Below are 24873 nucleotides of genomic sequence, written 5' to 3' on the forward strand. Positions count from 1 at the left end.
AAAATGATTTTTTTTTAGATTTTTTTCAAAAAACTGTTAGGATTTAGAAAACATTTTTAAGAATCGCCTCAGGTCTTAATGGGTTAAAAAGAAAACGGGTTTCATACCAAAAACACCTCATCCAATACGTAGATGGTAACTGTATTGGTTATAAAACAGAAACATGTTTTAGTCTCAGGGTACTTGTATGACATACCGGCATAGTTTTCTTTAATTTATTTTATTTTCTAATGGTTTTCATATAGCAATCATGAAGGTCCCCTTTTTCCTTACAGGCATATTTTTTATTGTGGCGTTTATGGTCAGATTCCCCTGCCAAAAATGGCGGCGACGTTGACGTACGATTGCAGCGTCTACGTATATTATGTCTCTATGCTGGCAATGGCCAAGTTGACTCGAGGAGGAGAAGATGGGGGTGGTGGTGGGAGGAGGAGGGGGGGAGGTGTAGTCATGAAAACAAGCAGGGCACTAGGCTGCACCGAGGGAGCACAGAGGCTGCTCTCACTCCTTCAGAGCTCACAATGGAGCAGTTGTTCTGGGCCCGGGCGGGCCTGGAGCGCAGCCACTGTTGGTGCCCAGTCGAATACTAGACAGAGCTCTGCTGCCCCGGAGCAGAATTCACACACTGTGTGTAATCTGACTCTGGAACAGGCAGCAGCAGGGGCCCTTTTCCCTATGGGGGCCCTGCTTGAGTGTCAAGAGACTCAGGCTTTTGTTGCAACCGGTCCTGCAATGGTTCCCAGCTGGGCTGACGTATAGTGGTGTGAAGTAACTTAAGTACATTTACTCAAGTACTGTACTTAAGTACAATTTTATACCTAGGCTATTTGAAAATAGCAGATCTACAAGCTCACAACGCGTCACATCGCGACGCGTTGTGAGCTTGTAGATATGCTATTTTCAAACATTTTAGTACTTTTACTTTTGGTACTTTAAGTACATTTTGATACCAATACTGTTGTACTTTTATTCCAGACATTTACTTGTAACAGAGTACTTCTACATTGCAGTAATGATACTTTTACTTAAGTAAAACATCTGAGTACTTTTTCCACCACTGCTGACGCGTGTGTGTGTGTGTGTGTGTGTGTGTGTGTGTGTGTGTGTGTGTGTGTGTGTGTGTGTGTGTGTGTGTGTGTGTGTGTGTGTGTGTGTGTGTGTGTGTGTGTGTGTGTGTGTGTGTGTGTGTGTGTGTGTGTGTGTGTGTCTCTCTAGGTGTGTACCTGCCTCTGCTATGGGAGCAGAGCTTCTGCTGGAAGAGCCCCATCGCCCTGGGCTACACACGGGGCCACTTCTCGGCCCTGGTCGCCATGGAGAACGACGGCTACGACAATCGCGGCGCGGGCGCCAACCTCAACACGGACGACGACGTCACGGTCACCTTCCTGCCGCTGGTGGACAGCGAGAGGAAGCTGCTGCACATCCACTTCCTGTCCGCGCAAGAGGTAAGGGGAGAGCTGTGTAGACGGACGCGCTCGACGACTTCAAGACCCTTTAAAAGCCAGGTTTTATACCAACAACCACGGAACGAAATCGGCAATGGAAGCCAGGATTGTTTCCGTAACACATGCTCCTGACAGCCACTGTATTTAACCCATTAAGACCTGGAACGCATCTGTGTCACTTTTTGATTTGAGCTAAAAAACATTATTTTACACTCAAAAATAGCAGATATACAAGCTCATACCTATAAGCTTGTAGATCTGCTATTTTTGAAAAATCAAGAAAAATGTGTGCAAATCTTTCTATATATATATATATATATATATATATATATATATATATATATATATATTTTTTTAAAGCGAACATTTTTAACTCAAATCTTTATTTCTGGGGGTCCGTGGAACAACATATTTTGAGATGTGGATCCGTGGCCAAATACATATAATTCTGGGGGTTCTTGACATGAAAAATATTGAGCACCACTGATATAGAAACATACGTTTTTCAGAATACTGTTGGGATTTAGGAGACATGTAGAGTCGGCTTCAGGTCTTAATGGGTTAATGCATTATAATTATCCTCTATAACTAAAGTGTCAAATTAAAAACACCCTAAATATTGCATTTATTTTAGAAATTGTTTATCTGTTACATCAAGGGGGACAACGCCCGTCACAAGTTGACGATGTCATCATTTGTCCATGTGTGGCCCAGCCATATGGAATGTTGATAGCATGTCCTAATGAAAAACAACGTAATACTTCCCACGGTTAACACATTAAGGCCTGAGGATCCGATTTTACAAATGTCTTCTAAATCCTAACTAAAAAATGTTTGTCAGTGGTTCAACGACAGCAACATTATATGTATTTGGCCATGGACCCCCATCTCAAAATATTTTGTTCCAGGGAAGCAAATATTTGAGTTAACACATTGAGTGCCAAAAACGGTCCGGACCGTTTTTCATAATCCTAACATGGTGTGCCAAAAACGGTTATGGCCATTTTTGGGGAAAAATATGAAAAAAAGAAAAAAATCCTTCACAGCACCAGGAGATATCATTTTACGAGGATTTAGACTCCAATCCACCTCCTGGTTGAGTTATGACTTCAAAAGCCTGTATCTCGGCTCCTGTGTACTTTTTGTTTTTACGATGTATTTTCGACTATTTTCAACTGGCTGCAACTATGGAACGGATTACCGAATGTTTTTAATCTTTTTCCCCGGATTGTACGAGACCTCTATGTGTGTAATGAGGGGATCACCGTGAGGACGGTGATCACTGAAAATGTTTTGTGACTACTTGAAAAAGGTCACTGGAGGTACCCTGTTTTGAAAAACCCCTGGCACTCAATGTGTTAAAAATTTACGCTTTAAAAAATATATATTCAAAGATTTGCACACATTTTCTCCATTTTTCAAAAATAGCAGATCTACAAGCTCATAGCGCGGCACTCGGTGCCGCGCTATGAGCTTGTATATCTGCTATTTTTGAATAGCCAAAGTGTAAAATAATGCTTTTTAGCTCAAATCAAAAAGTGACCCAGATGCAATCCAGGTGAACACCAAAACAATATTTTAAATGTTTTATTAGCATAATACATTCCATACACATCCATGGGGCTGGACCACACATGGACAAATGACATCATCAACATGCAAATTGACCAATAAATAGTTTAGTTTTCCACAATCCTTTTTTTTACAACATTGCTGCAAAACTTTGGGGCTTACATTACTGTGTGGAAATCCAATCCGTCGGGTCGTATCGACCGTACGATGTCACATTGCACGGATTAGGAAAACTTTGCTGCAGATGTCGCAATCGTTCTGCATGCTGTAGGAACCAACATTTCCTGCAGACCACAGTGGGGGCGAGAGTGACCCCGGCTTTTGGTTTGCCGTGTCCATAATGTTTGTAAACCTTGCATCACCAGGCTTGCCGCAATGCCTGTGGAAAGCCTGGTTTCTATTTTCTGTTGAGTGCTCGGGTTCGGTCTAGAGACCACCTATTGTATCTGGTCATTTTCACACACACATACATAGGGCTGTCACGATTACATTTTTTATTTTTAATTATCATACAAATAATTGCGATTATAAAAAATGTATCTCCATGGGGTGACTAATCGATAGAAAAAAAGTCATTTGGGGGTGAACTATTACATTTACATTACATTACAGTCATTTAGCAGACGCTTTTATCCAAAGCGACTTACAATAAGTGCATTCAACATAGGTAGGGAACGAAACTACTAATCACCAGAAGTCTTAAGTGCATTTCCTGCAAAAACAAGCAACCAAGAGTATACCTAGTGCTAAGGTAAAAGTACAATATATTAGCTACCTACTTTCTTAAACAGATGAGACAAAATAGCAAAATCAAATGAGCACGAGCTAATACAAATAAGTATATCGACTAAACAAGATCCAATAAAACAATACAACAATAAAACAAGAGTTCGTACAACTAGTTAACAACAAGTAGGCCAGGCAAAGAGGAAGGGTAGTGTTTCCTGAAGAGGTGGGTTTTCAGCCTGTGGCAAAAGATGGGCAGTGACTCTGCTGTCAGGAGTTAAACTATGCTCGCCTGTTTTTTTTTAAGGTCAGCCATTCTTTTATAGGTTAGTTTTGAGTTTGTATAGAGAGTGGAGAACCTTAACGTTTCCGCGTTCTAATCCGTGACTACAGATGGGGAACGAGGAGCAGCAGGAGAAGCTACTAAGGGAATGGCTGGACTGCTGCGTGACCGATGGAGGCATGCTGGCCGCCATGCAGAAGAGCTCGCGCCGCCGCAACCACCCCCTGGTCACCCAGATGGTGGAGAAGTGGCTGGACGGCTACCGGCAGATCCGCCCCTGCACCTCCCTCTCTGACGGCGAGGAAGAGGAGGACGATGAAGACGAGTGAGCGAGCGAGCGAGGAGGGCGGGGGACGGTGAGGCGGTGAAAAGAGTCGGTATAGCTCCCGGAAAACTGTGCCCTATTGTGCCCATGGACACTGGAGGGTCATTTATGCTCTGTCGTTAACGTTGTATCACTCGCTGAAAATGGCGATCTACAAGCTCACGACAAGCTCAACTACATGCCACGAGCACCTGATTCGGATGCTATCAATGCATTGAATGGGACGTTATCACGTTTTATCAGACCGTTGAATGGGTGAAGTAGGCGACATACTGACCCTACCCGCGATTTATCAGACCATTTCATTTGTTGTTATCAGGACATACTGACCTACCGACGGAGATGACTTATATAAAGTTAACCCATTGAGACCTGAAGCCGATTCTACATGTCTCCTAAATCTCAACAGTATTCTAAAAAACGTATGTTTCTATATCAGTGGTTCTCAAACTTTTTCATGTCAAGGACCCCCAAAATTATATGTATTTGGCCGCAGACCCCCATCAAAATATTTTGTTCCAGGGACCCCCCAAAAGCAAAGATTTGAGTTAAAAAATGTTCGCTTTAAAAATATATATATTCAAAGATTTTTACGCATTTTCAAAATCTTTCAAAAATAGCAGATCTACAAGCTCATAGCGCGGCACTCGGTGCCGCGCTATGAGCTTGTATATCTGCTATTTTTGAATAGCCCAAAGTGTAAAAAAAATGCTTTTTAGCTCAAATCTAAAAATGACACAGTTCCAGGTCTTAATGGGTTAAGTGGTCAAGCGAACTGGAGCCACGTGAGGCACCACCGAGGGAGCTAAAGCCAGCGAGTTGCCGTGCCGTTATGTACCGATAGGCACAGAATCGTAAAACATGTTGTGGGGACTGCTCTGCCTCCGGGTAGGTCAATATCTCCTGATTACGCCCAATGAATGGTGTGATAAATCGCGGGTAGGTCGGTATGTCGCCTACTTCGCCCATGCAACGGTCTGATAAAACGTGATAATGTCCAATTCAATGCATCGATGGCATTCAAAGCCGGTGACGAGTGAGCCCGTAGATCGCCATCTTCAGTGCGCGTGACACTAGCGCACGACAAGGTTACACGAGTCAGGCGTTGAGAGTCCAAAAACCAAGCCTGATGCTCGGGGCGGCGCTCCTCTCTTAACACCTCCCCCTCCTCCAACAGACTCTTGTGTCTCCTAAAGACAAAGCACTGAAGACGGAGGAGGAGCTACGCGTGAAGGAGCTCGTCTGGTTCCTCCCCAAAGTCAGAACAACTACAACAACCTTCACGAGGACATGGAAGAAAACTCCTTGATCTTGAATTATACTACACAGAGAGAAAGAGAAAAGTACCGTATTTACAAATAAAGGATTCTAAGCTGATTTATCGTTTGATAAGGTTCTTTTTTTGTTTTCCTTTTCTTTTCTTTTTTTGCCCAAATTGTAAATCTTAACCCATTAAGACCTGAGGCCGCGTCTTAAAAAATTCTAAATCCTAAAAAAAAAAATCGGAAAAAAAATATTTTAAAATAATTTTCACGATTTTTCAAAAATAGCAGATCTACAAGCTCGTAGCGCGGCACTCGGTGCCGCGCTACGAGCTTGTATATCTGCTATTTTTGAATAGCCAAAGTGACATAGATACGTTTCAAGGTCTTAATGGGTTAAACCTGTAATGACGCACGCATGTGTCCTGTAAGTTCTGTGATTTAGAAGAAAAAAAAAACTATGTATACCAGCATCATGGAAAAGAAACTGATACCTGTGAAAGCTCACGCTTTTCACCCCAACCCCCCTCTTTTAAAGTGGTCATCTTGCAATACTCGACCAGAGAAAAGTACTAGTCTATAGGAAATTATATTTAAGAAACCCGAAGCTGCACTAAAAATGTATTTAGACGGTTGCCTGAGAATTCTTTGCTTAAAGCCAAGAGAGCATTAATCCCTCATGTGTCTATTTGGGTTTAAAGAGCATCTATTTTCCTGATTGTAAATCCCCCCCCCCCCCCCCCCCTTTTTTTTTGGGACGCCCCTCTGCGCGAACAACTTGTTGTGGTTGCATCATATTTATTGGTTTAGGAGAGTTGATGTGCAGAAGCATCCAGTACCTTTATATTCTGCCCCTTTTCCCCCCTTATATTGTGTTTTTGTTTGATTCAATCTTGAAGATTCTTTGTTGTCATTGCTGCGAGGATACTCATTGAGGAAGAAGAACTGTACTGTACAAGTTTACTGACCTATTTTTGTGTGATTTAGTTACCTCATTTGGGTGTTTGAAAAAGCTTGATTTATACTTCGTAAGATGCGCTGTGTGAGCTTGTAGATCTGTTATTTTGGGTGTGCGCGCCACCGTCGTACGATGAAGTATAAATGAAGCGAAGTGAGTGGGTTATGAAGGTGGTTTGAAGGGCATAGACGGCACCAAACACTCAGCCCCTCGATGGAGTGCATTAACATTAAAATTGACTCACTCTATACGTCCGCCGTGTGTGCGTGGCATTTCTTCCTCTGGTGCTATTTGCACTGGATTTGTGTCATTGTATGCAGTGTTGATTTTGACCGAAATGTTTGATTCATTTTTAGTCATAGTCTTTTGAATCAAATTCCATTTAGTTTTAGTCATATTTTTGACATCTGAAATGTTTTACTGTTAGTCTAGTTTTATTCGACTAAATGTCATACGATTATAGTCGACTAAATCTACAGTTGATTTAGTCGACTAAAATGTATTTTGGCGTCGTAATGGCTGATTCTACACTCGGTTGCATGCTGAAAATAGCCGATCTACAAGCTCACAACACGTCACAGTGCGATGTGTTGTGAGCGTGTAGATTTGCTATTTTCAGTATGTATGATTGTCTGCCACCTGCCAGGAACAACAGATTTTTGCTTGAACATTTAAATTGTCTCTGGGTTTTAGACAAGTTTCACCGTATATTACTGGTGATATAGTCGTTCATTGAAGGCAGATGCAATCTTTTGTATTAACCCTAGCGTCCCTATTTTGGGCTTGTCGCTATGGTCAAAATCTTTCTAAAATGGCAGATTTACAGTAGAAGCTCATCGCTTTGTGAGCTGGTAGATCGGCTAATTTCGAATAGCCCAAGTATAATATAGGGCTTCCCTAAGGTGGTTATAATAAACAAAACAAAAAGGATAAACTCTTGTTCAAGAATAGGATTGAGAAATGTATAAGCATAAGGAAAGCATTGTTTATTGCATGTGTGCACACAGCCTGTCTTACAGTAGATGAGTGGATAACCGGAACAGTGGGCACCTGACTTGACAACTTAAAAAAAAAGACATTATTTAGTATTTTACATTATTTTACATTTGAGTTTGTATTTACATTACTGTGTGTGTGTGTATGTATGTATATATATATATATATATATATATATATATATATATATATATATATATATATATATATATATATATATATATATATATATATATAGTCATTTCGGGGATAAACAAGAAATTGAAGGGTCAGTTATATCTAATACCGGGCATGTTCAAGTCATATACTTTACATTTATTCCAACTTGATAATGGGTTAGTGTGTTCCTTCCATCACCTCCAAAGTGAATTGTCACCAGTGGTGGAATAATACCACCACCATACTTTTTATAGGGCAAATTGTCTCAAATATTATTATTTTTTACATAATGAATTTATTTGAATTTTAAACCTGGTAATTAATTTTCTTCCAGTACCAGTCAGATCGGCTTGGTACAGAGCGCCCCCTTGTGACTGTACTGTAGACAAAATGTTCTTTTATGACACCAGCTGGATTTAATCTCAGGGATCAAATGAATGAATTCATTTCTTATGTAGCACTCACTGAACCAGGGCTATGGAAGTCCATAGGTCCAAAAATGTTAAAATAAATGCCACAATTAAATAAATGAACACAATGATATGTCAGTTAAAACAGGAGAAAAACTGTTTCGGAGCAGGCAGCATGGTAGGTCACTGTGTTAAGACACTGTCTGTATGAGCCAAAGATCGTGGGTTCAAACCTCCTACTTCTTTACTATGAAGCATGTTTTGAACAATAACATCCAGAAACTACACTAAAAGCACTAAAAGAAAAATGTGTGGAAGTGCCGTAGGGCAGTGGATAGTTGGTGGACACCTCTGTGGTCTTGCATCGAAAGCCACCCGGTAACCCGGGCTACAGGTTCAATTCCCGTCTCTTATGGCACACAAAAAACACCCACCTGAACTTTTATGTAACACACACACACACACACCACACACCACACACCACACACACACACACATACACACACACACACACACACACACACACACACACACACTAATAATAATACCAGCTAACATCCCTGCCTTGTTGACATAATTATTTTAGCCTGCTTTACATTATGTTCGTTATGGTAGTTAGTTAATAACAATCACAAATAGGGCAATCTGGGAACCCATGCAAAAATCTCTTCTAAATCTAGTCAAGAAGGCCTGCTGTAGGCTATGCACTGGACAAATGTGCATGACATTATTTCAATAAACTAAAAACATGGGAAATGTTAGAGGGAGTAGCCAAGGATACACGATGGTCGACTGTCACGACCGTCATGGATGAACTTCAACCTGGTGTTTGCACTTTCTCCATTTATGGCCCGTACATCTACATAAACGTTCATATTTCAAATATAAAGTGCTTATCCCATGGCCACAGATGTTACATGTATATACGGGCTCTCAGAAGTACCTGTATCATCCGTATTGTTCAATAAAAAGCATTTTAATCTGATCGGTGGCCATTTTCTCCATATGCTTTCAACTGAGTGACCCTATCGGTTGGTAGGTGTATTGCACTCGAATACATCATGATAAAATGGCCACTGATCGGATTAAAATGCTTTTCATTGAACAATACGGAATATACGGGTAATTTTGAGAGTCCCGTGCATAATTGTAACATCCGTGGCCATGGGGTAAGCACTTTATATTTAAAATCTAAACGTTTATATAGATGTACGGACCGTAAATGGAGAAAGTGCAAACACCAGGTTGAAGGTGATCCTTGACTGCAACAGGAGTTTTCATGTACCGCAGGGACTGCAGTAGCAGTTAACAAATAGACGAACAAATGAACTAATATACTTTAACGTGCGGAATCCGAAACAGGCAGCGCTGTGATTCTGAATTTTGTTACGATTACGGTGATTAGTAGCCTATTATTGACACCACCTGGGCGAGTGAATCGTGTAACTTTCCCGACGTAAATTAGGCTGCGTATGTGTTCAACAACACAGCCATGAAGCCTTGCAGTTTAAGTGCAGATTTCAGCTTGGGAAAAGTAGCCTCCAACGGGTTTGGGTACGTGGTTCATAGTCACCATTACGTTATCGTGGTATTCCTATTCTTGCCACTATGTTGGAAATGATTGTGTGTGTGCGGACGATAACATTAACAGCTATGGCAGGTGACGAAAGCTTGCCAGACCTATGCCAGGCTAACAACGGTTGCTAAGCTGGCACTGGACAATCGCTTTTGGGGTGGGGTTTAGCGAAGGGTCCAATATCTAAAACTATTAAACATTTCAAAGATTCCTTTTCAGGCAAACATGTCCACAGTAAGATGAACATTTTAAAGTATGAATGGGTTACTAGCAGTAAGTATGTAGGATTAGTAGCCTGTACTCGTTTCCCTTTGCCGCATCCACAATACATGGGGCGCTTAAAGTTAAATATCTCCCAAACTACAAATGATTTCAAAGAAAAAATCTCAAGCATGCATGTCCACAGTAAGGTGGATTTTTTGAACTGTGAATGGAGTTTCTAGGTGAAAGTGTTTTTTTGAGGTCCCAAATTCTTCCATCGACCTCCATTATAAATCTCTGAACTTTTAAAAGAGTACAATTCTAAAACTATTAAACATTTCAAAGATTCCTTTTCAGGCAAACATGTCCACAGTAAGATGAACATTTTAAAGTATGAATGGGGTTACTAGCAGTAAGTATGTAGGATTAGTAGCCTGTACTCGTTTCCCTTTGCCGCATCCACAATGCATGGGGCGCTTAAAGTTAAATATCTCCCAAACTACAAATGATTTCAAAGAAAAAATCTCAAGCATGCATGTCCACAGTAAGGTGGATTTTTTGAACTGTGAATGGAGTTTCTAGGTGAAAGTGTTTTTTTGAGGTCCCAAATTCTTCCATCGACCTCCATTATAAATCTCTGAACTTTTAAAAGAGTACAATTCTAAAACTATTAAACATTTCAAAGATTCCTTTTCAGGCAAACATGTCCACAGTAAGATGAACATTTTAAAGTATGAATGGGGTTACTAGCAGTAAGTATGTAGGATTAGTAGCCTGTACTCGTTTCCCTTTGCCGCATCCACAATGCATGGGGCGCTTAAAGTTAAATATCTCCCAAACTACAAATGATTTCAAAGAAAAAATCTCAAGCATGCATGTCCACAGTAAGGTGGATTTTTTGAACTGTGAATGGAGTTTCTAGGTGAAAGTGTTTTTTTGAGGTCCCAAATTCTTCCATCGACCTCCATTATAAATCTCTGAACTTTTAAAAGAGTACAATTCTAAAACTATTAAACATTTCAAAGATTCCTTTTCAGGCAAACATGTCCACAGTAAGATGAACATTTTAAAGTATGAATGGGGTTACTAGCAGTAAGTATGTAGGATTAGTAGCCTGTACTCGTTTCCCTTTGCCGCATCCACAATGCATGGGGCGCTTAAAGTTAAATATCTCCCAAACTACAAATGATTTCAAAGAAAAAATCTCAAGCATGCATGTCCACAGTAAGGTGGATTTTTTGAACTGTGAATGGAGTTTCTAGGTGAAAGTGTTTTTTTGAGGTCCCAAATTCTTCCATCGACCTCCATTATAAATCTCTGAACTTTTAAAAGAGTACAATTCTAAAACTATTAAACATTTCAAAGATTCCTTTTCAGGCAAACATGTCCACAGTAAGATGAACATTTTAAAGTATGAATGGGGTTACTAGCAGTAAGTATGTAGGATTAGTAGCCTGTACTCGTTTCCCTTTGCCGCATCCACAATGCATGGGGCGCTTAAAGTTAAATATCTCCCAAACTACAAATGATTTCAAAGAAAAAATCTCAAGCATGCATGTCCACAGTAAGGTGGATTTTTTGAACTGTGAATGGAGTTTCTAGGTGAAAGTGTTTTTTTGAGGTCCCAAATTCTTCCATCGACCTCCATTATAAATCTCTGAACTTTTAAAAGAGTACAATTCTAAAACTATTAAACATTTCAAAGATTCCTTTTCAGGCAAACATGTCCACAGTAAGATGAACATTTTAAAGTATGAATGGGGTTACTAGCAGTAAGTATGTAGGATTAGTAGCCTGTACTCGTTTCCCTTTGCCGCATCCACAATGCATGGGGCGCTTAAAGTTAAATATCTCCCAAACTACAAATGATTTCAAAGAAAAAATCTCAAGCATGCATGTCCACAGTAAGGTGGATTTTTTGAACTGTGAATGGAGTTTCTAGGTGAAAGTGTTTTTTTGAGGTCCCAAATTCTTCCATCGACCTCCATTATAAATCTCTGAACTTTTAAAAGAGTACAATTCTAAAACTATTAAACATTTCAAAGATTCCTTTTCAGGCAAACATGTCCACAGTAAGATGAACATTTTAAAGTATGAATGGGGTTACTAGCAGTAAGTATGTAGGATTAGTAGCCTGTACTCGTTTCCCTTTGCCGCATCCACAATGCATGGGGCGCTTAAAGTTAAATATCTCCCAAACTACAAATGATTTCAAAGAAAAAATCTCAAGCATGCATGTCCACAGTAAGGTGGATTTTTTGAACTGTGAATGGAGTTTCTAGGTGAAAGTGTTTTTTTGAGGTCCCAAATTCTTCCATCGACCTCCATTATAAATCTCTGAACTTTTAAAAGAGTACAATTCTAAAACTATTAAACATTTCAAAGATTCCTTTTCAGGCAAACATGTCCACAGTAAGATGAACATTTTAAAGTATGAATGGGGTTACTAGCAGTAAGTATGTAGGATTAGTAGCCTGTACTCGTTTCCCTTTGCCGCATCCACAATGCATGGGGCGCTTAAAGTTAAATATCTCCCAAACTACAAATGATTTCAAAGAAAAAATCTCAAGCATGCATGTCCACAGTAAGGTGGATTTTTTGAACTGTGAATGGAGTTTCTAGGTGAAAGTGTTTTTTTGAGGTCCCAAATTCTTCCATCGACCTCCATTATAAATCTCTGAACTTTTAAAAGAGTACAATTCTAAAACTATTAAACATTTCAAAGATTCCTTTTCAGGCAAACATGTCCACAGTAAGATGAACATTTTAAAGTATGAATGGGGTTACTAGCAGTAAGTATGTAGGATTAGTAGCCTGTACTCGTTTCCCTTTGCCGCATCCACAATGCATGGGGCGCTTAAAGTTAAATATCTCCCAAACTACAAATGATTTCAAAGAAAAAATCTCAAGCATGCATGTCCACAGTAAGGTGGATTTTTTGAACTGTGAATGGAGTTTCTAGGTGAAAGTGTTTTTTTGAGGTCCCAAATTCTTCCATCGACCTCCATTATAAATCTCTGAACTTTTAAAAGAGTACAATTCTAAAACTATTAAACATTTCAAAGATTCCTTTTCAGGCAAACATGTCCACAGTAAGATGAACATTTTAAAGTATGAATGGGGTTACTAGCAGTAAGTATGTAGGATTAGTAGCCTGTACTCGTTTCCCTTTGCCGCATCCACAATGCATGGGGCGCTTAAAGTTAAATATCTCCCAAACTACAAATGATTTCAATGAAAAAATCTCAAGCATGCATGTCCACAGTAAGGTGGATTTTTTGAACTGTGAATGGAGTTTCTAGGTGAAAGTGTTTTTTTGAGGTCCCAAATTCTTCCATCGACCTCCATTATAAATCTCTGAACTTTTAAAAGAGTACAATTCTAAAACTATTAAACATTTCAAAGATTCCTTTTCAGGCAAACATGTCCACAGTAAGATGAACATTTTAAAGTATGAATGGGGTTACTAGCAGTAAGTATGTAGGATTAGTAGCCTGTACTCGTTTCCCTTTGCCGCATCCACAATGCATGGGGCGCTTAAAGTTAAATATCTCCCAAACTACAAATGATTTCAAAGAAAAAATCTCAAGCATGCATGTCCACAGTAAGGTGGATTTTTTGAACTGTGAATGGAGTTTCTAGGTGAAAGTGTTTTTTTGAGGTCCCAAATTCTTCCATCGACCTCCATTATAAATCTCTGAACTTTTAAAAGAGTACAATTCTAAAACTATTAAACATTTCAAAGATTCCTTTTCAGGCAAACATGTCCACAGTAAGATGAACATTTTAAAGTATGAATGGGGTTACTAGCAGTAAGTATGTAGGATTAGTAGCCTGTACTCGTTTCCCTTTGCCGCATCCACAATGCATGGGGCGCTTAAAGTTAAATATCTCCCAAACTACAAATGATTTCAAAGAAAAAATCTCAAGCATGCATGTCCACAGTAAGGTGGATTTTTTGAACTGTGAATGGAGTTTCTAGGTGAAAGTGTTTTTTTGAGGTCCCAAATTCTTCCATCGACCTCCATTATAAATCTCTGAACTTTTAAAAGAGTACAATTCTAAAACTATTAAACATTTCAAAGATTCCTTTTCAGGCAAACATGTCCACAGTAAGATGAACATTTTAAAGTATGAATGGGGTTACTAGCAGTAAGTATGTAGGATTAGTAGCCTGTACTCGTTTCCCTTTGCCGCATCCACAATGCATGGGGCGCTTAAAGTTAAATATCTCCCAAACTACAAATGATTTCAAAGAAAAAATCTCAAGCATGCATGTCCACAGTAAGGTGGATTTTTTGAACTGTGAATGGAGTTTCTAGGTGAAAGTGTTTTTTTGAGGTCCCAAATTCTTCCATCGACCTCCATTATAAATCTCTGAACTTTTAAAAGAGTACAATTCTAAAACTATTAAACATTTCAAAGATTCCTTTTCAGGCAAACATGTCCACAGTAAGATGAACATTTTAAAGTATGAATGGGGTTACTAGCAGTAAGTATGTAGGATTAGTAGCCTGTACTCGTTTCCCTTTGCCGCATCCACAATGCATGGGGCGCTTAAAGTTAAATATCTCCCAAACTACAAATGATTTCAAAGAAAAAATCTCAAGCATGCATGTCCACAGTAAGGTGGATTTTTTGAACTGTGAATGGAGTTTCTAGGTGAAAGTGTTTTTTTGAGGTCCCAAATTCTTCCATCGACCTCCATTATAAATCTCTGAACTTTTAAAAGAGTACAATTCTAAAACTATTAAACATTTCAAAGATTCCTTTTCAGGCAAACATGTCCACAGTAAGATGAACATTTTAAAGTATGAATGGGGTTACTAGCAGTAAGTATGTAGGATTAGTAGCCTGTACTCGTTTCCCTTTGCCGCATCCACAATGCATGGGGCGCTTAAAGTTAAATATCTCCCAAACTACAAATGATTTCAAAGAAAAAATCTCAAGCATGCATGTCCACAGTAAGGTGGATTTTTTGAACTGTGAATGGAGTTTCTAGGTGAAAGTGTTTTTTTGAGGTCCCAAATTCTTCCATCGACCTCCATTATAAATCTCTGAACTTTTAAAAGAGTACAATTCTAAAACTATTAAACATTTCAAAGATTCCTTTTCAGGCAAACATGTCCACAGTAAGATGAACATTTTAAAGTATGAATGGGGTTACTAGCAGTAAGTATGTAGGATTAGTAGCCTGTACTCGTTTCCCTTTGCCGCATCCACAATGCATGGGGCGCTTAAAGTTAAATATCTCCCAAACTACAAATGATTTCAAAGAAAAAATCTCAAGCATGCATGTCCACAGTAAGGTGGATTTTTTGAACTGTCCACAGTAAGGTGGATTTTTTGAACTGTGAATGGAGTTTCTAGGTGAAAGTGTTTTTTTGAGGTCCCAAATTCTTCCATCGACCTCCATTATAAATCTCTGAACTTTTAAAAGAGTACAATTCTAAAACTATTAAACATTTCAAAGATTCCTTTTCAGGCAAACATGTCCACAGTAAGATGAACATTTTAAAGTATGAATGGGGTTACTAGCAGTAAGTATGTAGGATTAGTAGCCTGTACTCGTTTCCCTTTGCCGCATCCACAATGCATGGGGCGCTTAAAGTTAAATATCTCCCAAACTACAAATGATTTCAAAGAAAAAATCTCAAGCATGCATGTCCACAGTAAGGTGGATTTTTTGAACTGTGAATGGAGTTTCTAGGTGAAAGTGTTTTTTTGAGGTCCCAAATTCTTCCATCGACCTCCATTATAAATCTCTGAACTTTTAAAAGAGTACAATTCTAAAACTATTAAACATTTCAAAGATTCCTTTTCAGGCAAACATGTCCACAGTAAGATGAACATTTTAAAGTATGAATGGGGTTACTAGCAGTAAGTATGTAGGATTAGTAGCCTGTACTCGTTTCCCTTTGCCGCATCCACAATGCATGGGGCGCTTAAAGTTAAATATCTCCCAAACTACAAATGATTTCAAAGAAAAAATCTCAAGCATGCATGTCCACAGTAAGGTGGATTTTTTGAACTGTGAATGGAGTTTCTAGGTGAAAGTGTTTTTTTGAGGTCCCAAATTCTTCCATCGACCTCCATTATAAATCTCTGAACTTTTAAAAGAGTACAATTCTAAAACTATTAAACATTTCAAAGATTCCTTTTCAGGCAAACATGTCCACAGTAAGATGAACATTTTAAAGTATGAATGGGGTTACTAGCAGTAAGTATGTAGGATTAGTAGCCTGTACTCGTTTCCCTTTGCCGCATCCACAATGCATGGGGCGCTTAAAGTTAAATATCTCCCAAACTACAAATGATTTCAAAGAAAAAATCTCAAGCATGCATGTCCACAGTAAGGTGGATTTTTTGAACTGTGAATGGAGTTTCTAGGTGAAAGTGTTTTTTTGAGGTCCCAAATTCTTCCATCGACCTCCATTATAAATCTCTGAACTTTTAAAAGAGTACAATTCTAAAACTATTAAACATTTCAAAGATTCCTTTTCAGGCAAACATGTCCACAGTAAGATGAACATTTTAAAGTATGAATGGGGTTACTAGCAGTAAGTATGTAGGATTAGTAGTAGCCAGGGCTGCCAACATTGGACTGTCAGAATCCAGGAGATTGGTTGGGGGCGTGGCTAGTGGGGGGTCTGGGGGTCCTCACTACCGAGTGTGGAGGCCAAAAAAAAAATCGTCCCCCCAAAAACCTGTTAGGAGTACATTTCAGGCAATTTAGAGTTGATTGGTAGTACTTTGTAGTGACTTTTTTTCCCACCATTGCGTCACTACCGAAACGAAAGTTTGTCACTACCGAAACGAAAGTTAAATCCGAAAAAATCACAAAGTGTGGAGGCCAAAAAAGAAATCGTCCCCCCAAAAACCTGTTAGGAGTACGTTTCAGGCAATTTAGAGTTGATTGGTAGTACTTTGTAGTGAATTTTTTTTTTGTCCCTAACATTCATCGAGCTCTGGACTTAGTAATTTTTTTTTCGTTTCGGTAGTGTCACCATTGTGTCACTACCGAAACGAAAGTTAAATCTGAAAAAATCACTAAGTGTGGAGGCCAAAATAAAAAATCGTCCCCCCAAAAACCTGTTAGGAGTACGTTTCAGGCAATTTAGAGTTGATTGGTAATTTTCGTTTCGGTAAAATTTATTTTACCGAAACGAAAGTTAAATCCGAAAAAATCACTAAGTGTGGACGCCAAAATCGTCCCCCCAAAAACCTGTTAGGAGTACGTTTCAGGCAATTTAGAGTTGATTGGTAATTTTGGTTTCGGTAAAATTTATTTTACCGAAACGAAAGTTAAATCCGAAAAAATCACTAAGTGTGGACGCCAAAATCGTCCCCCCAAAAACCTGTTAGGAGTACGTTTCAGGCAATTTAGAGTTGATTGGTAATTTTCGTTTCGGTAAAATTTATTTTACCGAAACGAAAGTTAAATCCGAATTATTATTTTTTTCGGATTTAACTTTAGTTTCGGTAGTGACAAACTTTTGTTTTGGTAGTGACACAATGGTGAAAAAATAAATGTATTTGTCTTGTTTGTTGTTCAAGTCAAAGCACCAGGAAGGCTGTCTTTCTTGGCCAACAGTTAGCTCAATGGGTTGAGACGCAGTATTCATGATCCAGAGGCCATGAGTTCAAATCCCACTGGTGTCTTTACTGTGATGCTTCCCTTTGCAGACTAACTTCTAGAAAAACAAGTTAAAACCACCAGGAAACCTGTAACTCTCAGCCAACAGCTTAGCTCAACTGGTAGAGCGTCTGTCCAATAACATGACTTGACTTGACTTGAGTGGGTTCGATTCCCACTCGAGTTAAGTGTCCCCGGTAACTTGGGGCAACGTATAAATTGACTGATATCCTTAGTGATGCTTCCCTTTGCAGACTAACTTCTAGAAAAAACAAGTTAATTCTAGAAAAACAAGTTAAAACCACCAGGAAACCTGTAACTCTCAGCCAACAGCATAGCTCAACTGGTAGAGCGTCTGTCCAATAACATGACTTGACTTGACTTGACTGGGTTCGATTCCCACTTGAGTCAAGTGTCCCCGGTAACTTGGGGCAACGGATAAATTGACTGATATCCTTAGTGATGCTTCCCTTTGCAGACTAACTTCTAGAAAAAACAAGTTAATTCTAGAAAAACAAGTTAAAACCACCAGGAAACCTGTAACTCTCAGCCAACAGCATAGCTCAACTGGTAGAGCGTCTGTCCAATAACATGACTTGACTTGACTTGACTTGAGTGGGTTCGATTCCCACTCGAGTCAAGTGTCCGAATTGGCCAGATTCGGTTTCAGTTACTAAGGTGGTTTCTGGATTTGAACCAGGACACTCCTACAAGTTATTCTACGGATATCAGTCAATTTATCCGTTGCCCCAAGTTACCGGGGACACTTGACTCGAGTGGGAATAAAACCCACTCAAGTCAAGTCAAGTCATGTTATTGGACAGACGCTCTACCAGTTGAGCTATGCTGTTGGCTGAGAGTTACAGGTTTCCTGGTGGTTTTAACTTGTTTTTCTAGAATTAACTTGTTTTTTCTAGAAGTTAGTCTGCAAAGGGAAGCATCACTAAGGATATCAGTCAATTTATCCGTTGCCCCAAGTTACCGGGGACACTTGACTCGAGTGGGAATCGAACCCACTCAAGTCAAGTCAAGTCATGTTATTGGACAGACGGTCTACCAGTTGAGCTATGCTGTTGGCTGAGAGTTACAGGTTTCCTGGTGGTTTTATCTTACAGATTTCCTGCAGGTTTTAACTTGTTTTTCTAGAAGTTAGTCTGCAAAGGGAAGCATCACTAAGGATATCAGTCAATTTATCCGTTGCCCCAAGTTACCGGGGACACTTGACTCGAGTGGGAATCGAACCCACACAAGCTAAGTCAAGTCATGTTATTGGACAGACGCTCTACAGGTTGAGCTATGCTGTTGGCTGAGAGTTACAGGTTTCCTGGTGGTTATAACTTGTTTTTCTAGAAGTTAGTCTGCAAAGGGAAGCATCACAGTAAAGACACCAGTGGGATTTGAACTCATGGCCTCTGGATCATGAATACTGCGTCTCAACCCATTGAGCTAACTGTTGGCTAAGAAATACAGCCTTCCTGGTGCTTTGACTTGAACAACAAACAAGACAAATACATTTATTTTTTCACCATTGTGTCACTACCGAAACGAAAGTTTGTCACTACCGAAACGAAAGTTAAATCCGAAAAAAACACTAAGTGTGGAGGCCAACATCGTCCCCCCAAAAAACCTGTTAGGAGTACGTTTCAGGCAATTTAGAGTTGATTGGTAATTTCCGTTTCGGTTGCCTGAAAAGTACTCCTAACAGGTTTTTGGGGGGACGATTTTGGCCTCCACACTTAGTGATTTTTTCGGATTTAACTTTCGTTTCGGTAAAATAAATTTTACCGAAACGAAAATTACCAATCAACTCTAAATTGCCTGAAACGTACTCCTAACAGGTTTTTGGGGGGACGATTTTGGCCTCCACACTTAGTGATTTTTTCGGATTTAACTTTCGTTTCGGTAAAATAAATTTTACCGAAACGAAAATTACCAATCAACTCTAAATTGCCTGAAACGTACTCCTAACAGGTTTTTGGGGGGACGATTTTGGCCTCCACAATTAGTGATTTTTTCGGATTTAACTTCCGTTTCGGTAGTGACAAACTTTCGTTTCGGTAGTGACACAATGTCCAGAGCTCGATGAATCTTAGGGACCAAAAAAAGTCACTACAAAGTACTACCAATCAACTCTAAATTGCCTGAAACGTACTCCTAACAGGCTTTTGGGGGGACGATTTTGGCCTCCACACTTAGTGATTTTTTCGGATTTAAAGGCATTGTAGGGAACATTAAGCCTAAATTTAGAAAATATTTGTATATATATATTTTGCATTTTTTCCCCTCTATCAGCCACTATATAATGATGCTGGGGTGTTTTCCTGCATTGAAACACAGTACTCTTTCTGAAAACCGTATTTTCCCTGCATTGTTTTATGTTTGTGCAGTTCGTTTCCCGGCCACCAGGGGATGATGCCTCCATAGACTTCCTTACGTACCGGACAAACATAACAACAACAACAACAATAGGGAAAATAATATGACAACTCTCATGAGAAATACACACAGTACACTTGTTTACTGTGTGGCAGTAAACGACTGTGTGGCAATTCCACGACTACTACTACAATTAACTAGAGAAGAATGCTCCACAGCGCGCATCTCTCCACCAGGCTGGGTTGCCTATCCAGGGCTGTGTGGTTGCAGTGTGCTGCAGTCGTCAGGACCCAAGGAAACTGCAGTGGGGAATGCATTTCTAAAAACATACAGTGCAAATTTGTGGTGCCCATAGGTAGAAGTAAAAGTGCTTTTGGGCTGGCTATCTTTAACAAGTTATCTCTATTACAAGCTTAAAGGTGGGGTCTGTGATTTTCTGTGGTTAAAATAGTGTTAAATAGCTCTACACTATAGCAATGATTACTATCAGAATATAGTGCTTTAACCTTTTAACAAAACACTTTTTTGTTTTAACCATAACATATCACTTACCCTACCTTAAATTTGTTATTGTCACAAATATAATGTAAAGGACATTGCACGTCAAAAATCACATAATAGACAGTCAAGCAAACAAGCAAACAAACAAACAAGCAGTCAGTACAGACAGTTGGTTCTCAGAATTGTATCTTTTATTTGAACTGCACTGAATGCTAAATGTTCACCTTGTACAAGAAACAAATACAAATACTCACACTAAAAACAAAACATACTGCTGGCTGCCTTTCTTGCTATTGGTTGGGACACTAAGGGCTAATTTACACCTCGTCGCACGGCCACGGCACTCGGTTAAAAAAACGGGAATCCGTTGCTTTTTGCCCGGGTGGCGCGGTCGTACGACGAAAGCGCAAATGAGAGTTTTGCTATTGCTCTTACAGAGTACAGGATATGCCCCAAAGAACCTGGCCTTCAATAGAACAAAGAAAATATAAGTAGGAGGAGAAATAGAGAGGGAGAGAGAAAGAGAGAGGGGTGGATCACATAGGACTATGGTTATAGGAACATTTAACTAGGCAATACAAATCTAACAGGACTCTTCAAAACTTTTTTTTAAACACCAAAAACATGGGATGGGTCTTGTATATAAAAATACCACAATGGAGTAGATGAGGGAAGAGAGAAAGTATCCAGACTATTAGTAATTTCTTCTTTTTTTTTTCTTTTTTTCCTCGAGACAAAATTTTGGGAATAAACAATAATAATCTGCAAAAAGGGTGTTTTCCTGAGTCATTAAGGAATGAAGTCTGCTTTAACCCTTTCCTGTTCGTGAAGTTACAAGGCGGGGCCTGACGGCGCCTGCCTGCCGCCGTCGCTCAAGGGAGGGAGGGAGTCGCAATCTCGTGCGGCTCTCTCGGTTGATCGATATCGGAAAGTCAGAAATGTAGTCCTTCTGTCCGTCGTCGGCAGAAATGTTTCGTCAGCACACGGATAGGAAAAGAGAGCGTTGCGGTGTCCTCTTGCGACGAGGGGAGTGCTGGCGCGCTGACCACCTCTCCTCCAGTTTTTGTTTTTTCAAACTATTTCTTTGTGACATTTCACAAAAAAAGTTATACATTTCTTAATATAATATTGTAGTGAATTATTATTATTAGACAGTCTGTCACGTCTCTCTCAGAGCTATTACCTCCCCTCTTTCACACACAAACTCAAAAGTCAGGTAACAACTACAATCAAATACATACAGAGTGAGTGTTTCCGAGGGCTCGGCGATACTGAACAACACTGATTTCAGTACACAATGGTGGTTCTATTGAGATTTCTTGGCTAAGCATTGCAATGACAATGTTCTGTGATCTCAGTGTGACCCCCCCCCCCCCCCCCCCCCCAAGACACAGCATGACAGCGCCCTCTGGGGGTATCTTGCTGTAAATCGCCCCATCCATGTAAACACCGTATGGAACTGACATCGCCAGGAAAGGGTTAAAACTCACTCTAGATTACCATTACACGTTGAGCAATCTTTGTCTTTTTCCTTTTTCACTGTGTGTCCGATGAATGATAAATACATGTCAAGTCGACAGACGTTTTTGTCTTATCTCCGCCTTATACATACTGAAGATTGAGAGGGGAAAAAATATTCTCTTCTGAGGTGTTAATACAGAATGGACTGATCAGACCTAAATTACAAACACCAGTTACATGAGGAGGGGTCTCAAAGAGGAGGTGGGGACGGGGACGGGGGGTAAAGGTCAGGGGATAGGGACGTTGGGGGGGGGCGCGGGTATAAGGTCCAGTAGCACATGATGTCAAAGTCTTTTTTTTCTCTTGTTCTCCCATTGGTGTGTCGAGGGTTGTGGGCCTAACTTTTTCTTTCCTGTGAGCTCTGCTGGGGTGTGCGTGTGTGTGTGTGTGTGTGTGTGTGTGTGTGTGTGTGTGTGTGTGTGTGTGTGTGTGTGTGTGTGTGTGTGTGTGTGTGTGTGTGTGTGTGTGTGTGTGTGTGTGTGTGTGTGTGTGTGTGTGTGTCTAGGTGTGTGTGTCTAGGTGTGTGTGTGGTTGGGCGGGGGGAGCAGGCCAGAGTCTCATTGCGCAGCTGGAAAGTCGATCCCTCTCCCGTTCGAAAGCGCTCGAAAAACACTAGACTCTGGGTCCCAGAATGACAGGCATGTTCCAGAGGAAAAACAAAAATCATCATCATCATCATCATCATCATCATCGTTATCAGAGAGTGAAGTTGGTACTGAACCCAAAAAGAGACAGAGAGAGTAAAAACTAAAACGGTAAAGAGTACAATTCCGCCCCGGGGGGGGGGGGGGGGGGGGGGCAACACTTCCGCTAGGTCCCCATGTTTTTGCTGAGTGAGTAACAGGCAGCCCGCCTTTTTGTGTATTCACGGTCTCTTGGTCCCAGTTATGGTGGGTTTGGTGTGTGTGTGTGTGGACGTGGGGGTTGGTTGCTTTCGCTTGGTCTGTCAGTGGGTTTTTTGGGGATGTTGACGTCGTTTGCAGGGTTTAAGGATCCTCCTGCCTGCTTGCTATTGCTCGGTGAGGTGCTCTCTGGTCTCGCCGTGTTTCGAGGGCTGGTTGGGCGACGGGGCCTGGGATGGGTGTGTGCCAGAGGGCAGGGTGTGGGCGATGGGCACGCCCCCTGGCATGGCCATGCCCTCTAGCGCTCCTGGCATGCCACCTGGAGCCACTCCCACCACGCCGGGAGGGTACCTGGAGGAACAGGGGAATGGAGGTTAGTCCACCATCAGCTCTGTGGTGTGGATTAGTGATATCGATATTGTGATATTGTGATATTATTTTACATTTATGAAAGTATAAAACAGAATTTAAAGGAGTTGTTCACCCCAAAAATGACTTATTTTCAATCAATTATACACCCCATGAAGCCTTGAATTCATGGAGATGTTTTAGTTTTTGTCGCATTCCTAAGCCAATCATTTGCCGGTGATCAAATTCTTGTCTTAAGAATGTGACAAAAACTAAAAAATCTCCATGAATTCAAGGTTTCAGGGGGCGTGTAATTGATAGAAAATAAGTTATTTTCCTTTATCCTTTAAAACCAGGATAGGACAAGACTTAACCAGTTAAACCCGGCCTCTATACAAACTGCGACCTGAGTTGCCTCTCTACAAGCTTGGCGAAAGGTCCCCCAGAATAGGGATGCTGGAGTTCAAGTGGTTAAGTAAGTCATATCATGATATTCTGGTATCCAAAATCCCAAACGATATCTAGTCTCATTCATATCACAATTCACAATATGATATCCATATACTGCCCAGCTCTAGTTCAGATACCAGCAGCACCAGGGAAAGGTAACAGGCAGCTCCAGTTATTAACCCATTAAAACCAGGGAAGAATTTGTGTCATTTTAGATTTTTATCACTTTAACCATTATTTTATACTTTGGCTATTCAGAAATAGTGAACATTTGTGCAAATCTTTGAATATATATATTTTTAAAGCGAACATTTTTAACTTAAATCTTTGCTTCTGGGGGTCCCTGGAACAAAATATTTGGAGATGGGGGTCGGCGACCAAATACATATACTTTTGGGGGTCCTTGACATGAAAAACTTTGAGCACCACTGATATACTGTAGCAGCATACGTTTTTCAGAAAACTGTTAGGATTTAGAAGACATTTGTAGAATCTGCCTCAGGTCTTAATGGGTTAACGACGTCTAAAGCCAAATTCATACTTCGTGTTCGTGGTACGCCGGTGTCTCTTTGCCAAAAAGACCAGTTCTTTTCTGGCAAAGCAACACCATCGTGCAACGAAGTATAAACGAAAGCTTAACCCACATCCCCTTCACCACGAGAGACTAGGATTCTCTCCACAAAAACACTACATCACAGTCTGAGTCGAAAACACAATGTTCCGGGAGCGTAACTATAACAGCGTTCAAACAAAAGAAGAGGGAGAAAAAAAGCGAAGGGTGCCAAATACTGCGGTTTTAACCCAACGGCTCAACGGCCCATTCAACCGTGGACGAGGAAAACCAAGAGAGGCCACGACTCCATCCGAGTGAATGGAACCAGAAGATTGAATGTCACCACACCATGCTTATGCAACACTCCAAACCCACACTGTGCCTATCCCTACTTAGTGGTTTGCTAAATGAGAAGTGTGTCAGGGGTTGCGTAAGGGTGTACATAGAGGGGTGGGGTGAGGAAGAGGAGGGTATTGGGTGGGGGTAGTGTTGATTTCGTCCACTAAAACTATGATGAAAAATGTTCGTCGACTACCTTTTTTCACTGACGAAAACTAAATAAAAACCAAATAAAAACTAAGCTATGATGACTAAAACTAAGACTCTATATATATATATATATATATATATATATATATATATATATATATATATATATATATATATATATATATATATTGACAATTTCGTCAACAAATACAAACTAGACTAAAATGTTAGGGAGAGACTAGCG

At 40.2% G+C, this 24873-nt stretch overlaps 2 protein-coding genes across 4 annotated transcripts in view; one reads left to right on the forward strand and one right to left on the reverse strand.

The window, feature by feature from the left end:
- zranb1a (zinc finger, RAN-binding domain containing 1a) overlaps positions 1–4952 on the forward strand; it is a 35064-nt gene extending 30112 nt beyond the window's left edge. The window contains exons 10-11 of the mRNA XM_084079501.1: positions 1216–1445; positions 4137–4952. Of these exons, the coding sequence (XP_083935627.1) occupies positions 1216–1445; positions 4137–4355 (449 nt within the window). The 3' untranslated portion in view covers positions 4356–4952. The remainder of the gene's footprint in view (positions 1–1215; positions 1446–4136) is intronic.
- A 15643-nt stretch (positions 4953–20595) lies between these two features.
- Positions 20596–24873, reverse strand: part of LOC311060895 (C-terminal-binding protein 2-like) — a 91630-nt gene continuing 87352 nt past the window's right edge. For 2 of the 3 annotated variants that reach the window (XM_084079271.1, XM_084079272.1), the window contains exon 9: positions 20596–23140. In XM_084079271.1, coding sequence (XP_083935397.1) covers positions 22957–23140 — 184 coding nt within the window. In that variant the 3' untranslated portion in view covers positions 20596–22956. The remainder of the gene's footprint in view (positions 23141–24873) is intronic. The other variant, XM_084079273.1, reaches the window with a different exon arrangement.

This window comes from Gymnoscopelus microlampas (genome assembly GCF_963454915.1).
Source record: "Gymnoscopelus microlampas genome assembly, chromosome: 14".
Lineage (NCBI taxonomy): Eukaryota > Metazoa > Chordata > Actinopteri > Myctophiformes > Myctophidae > Gymnoscopelus > Gymnoscopelus microlampas.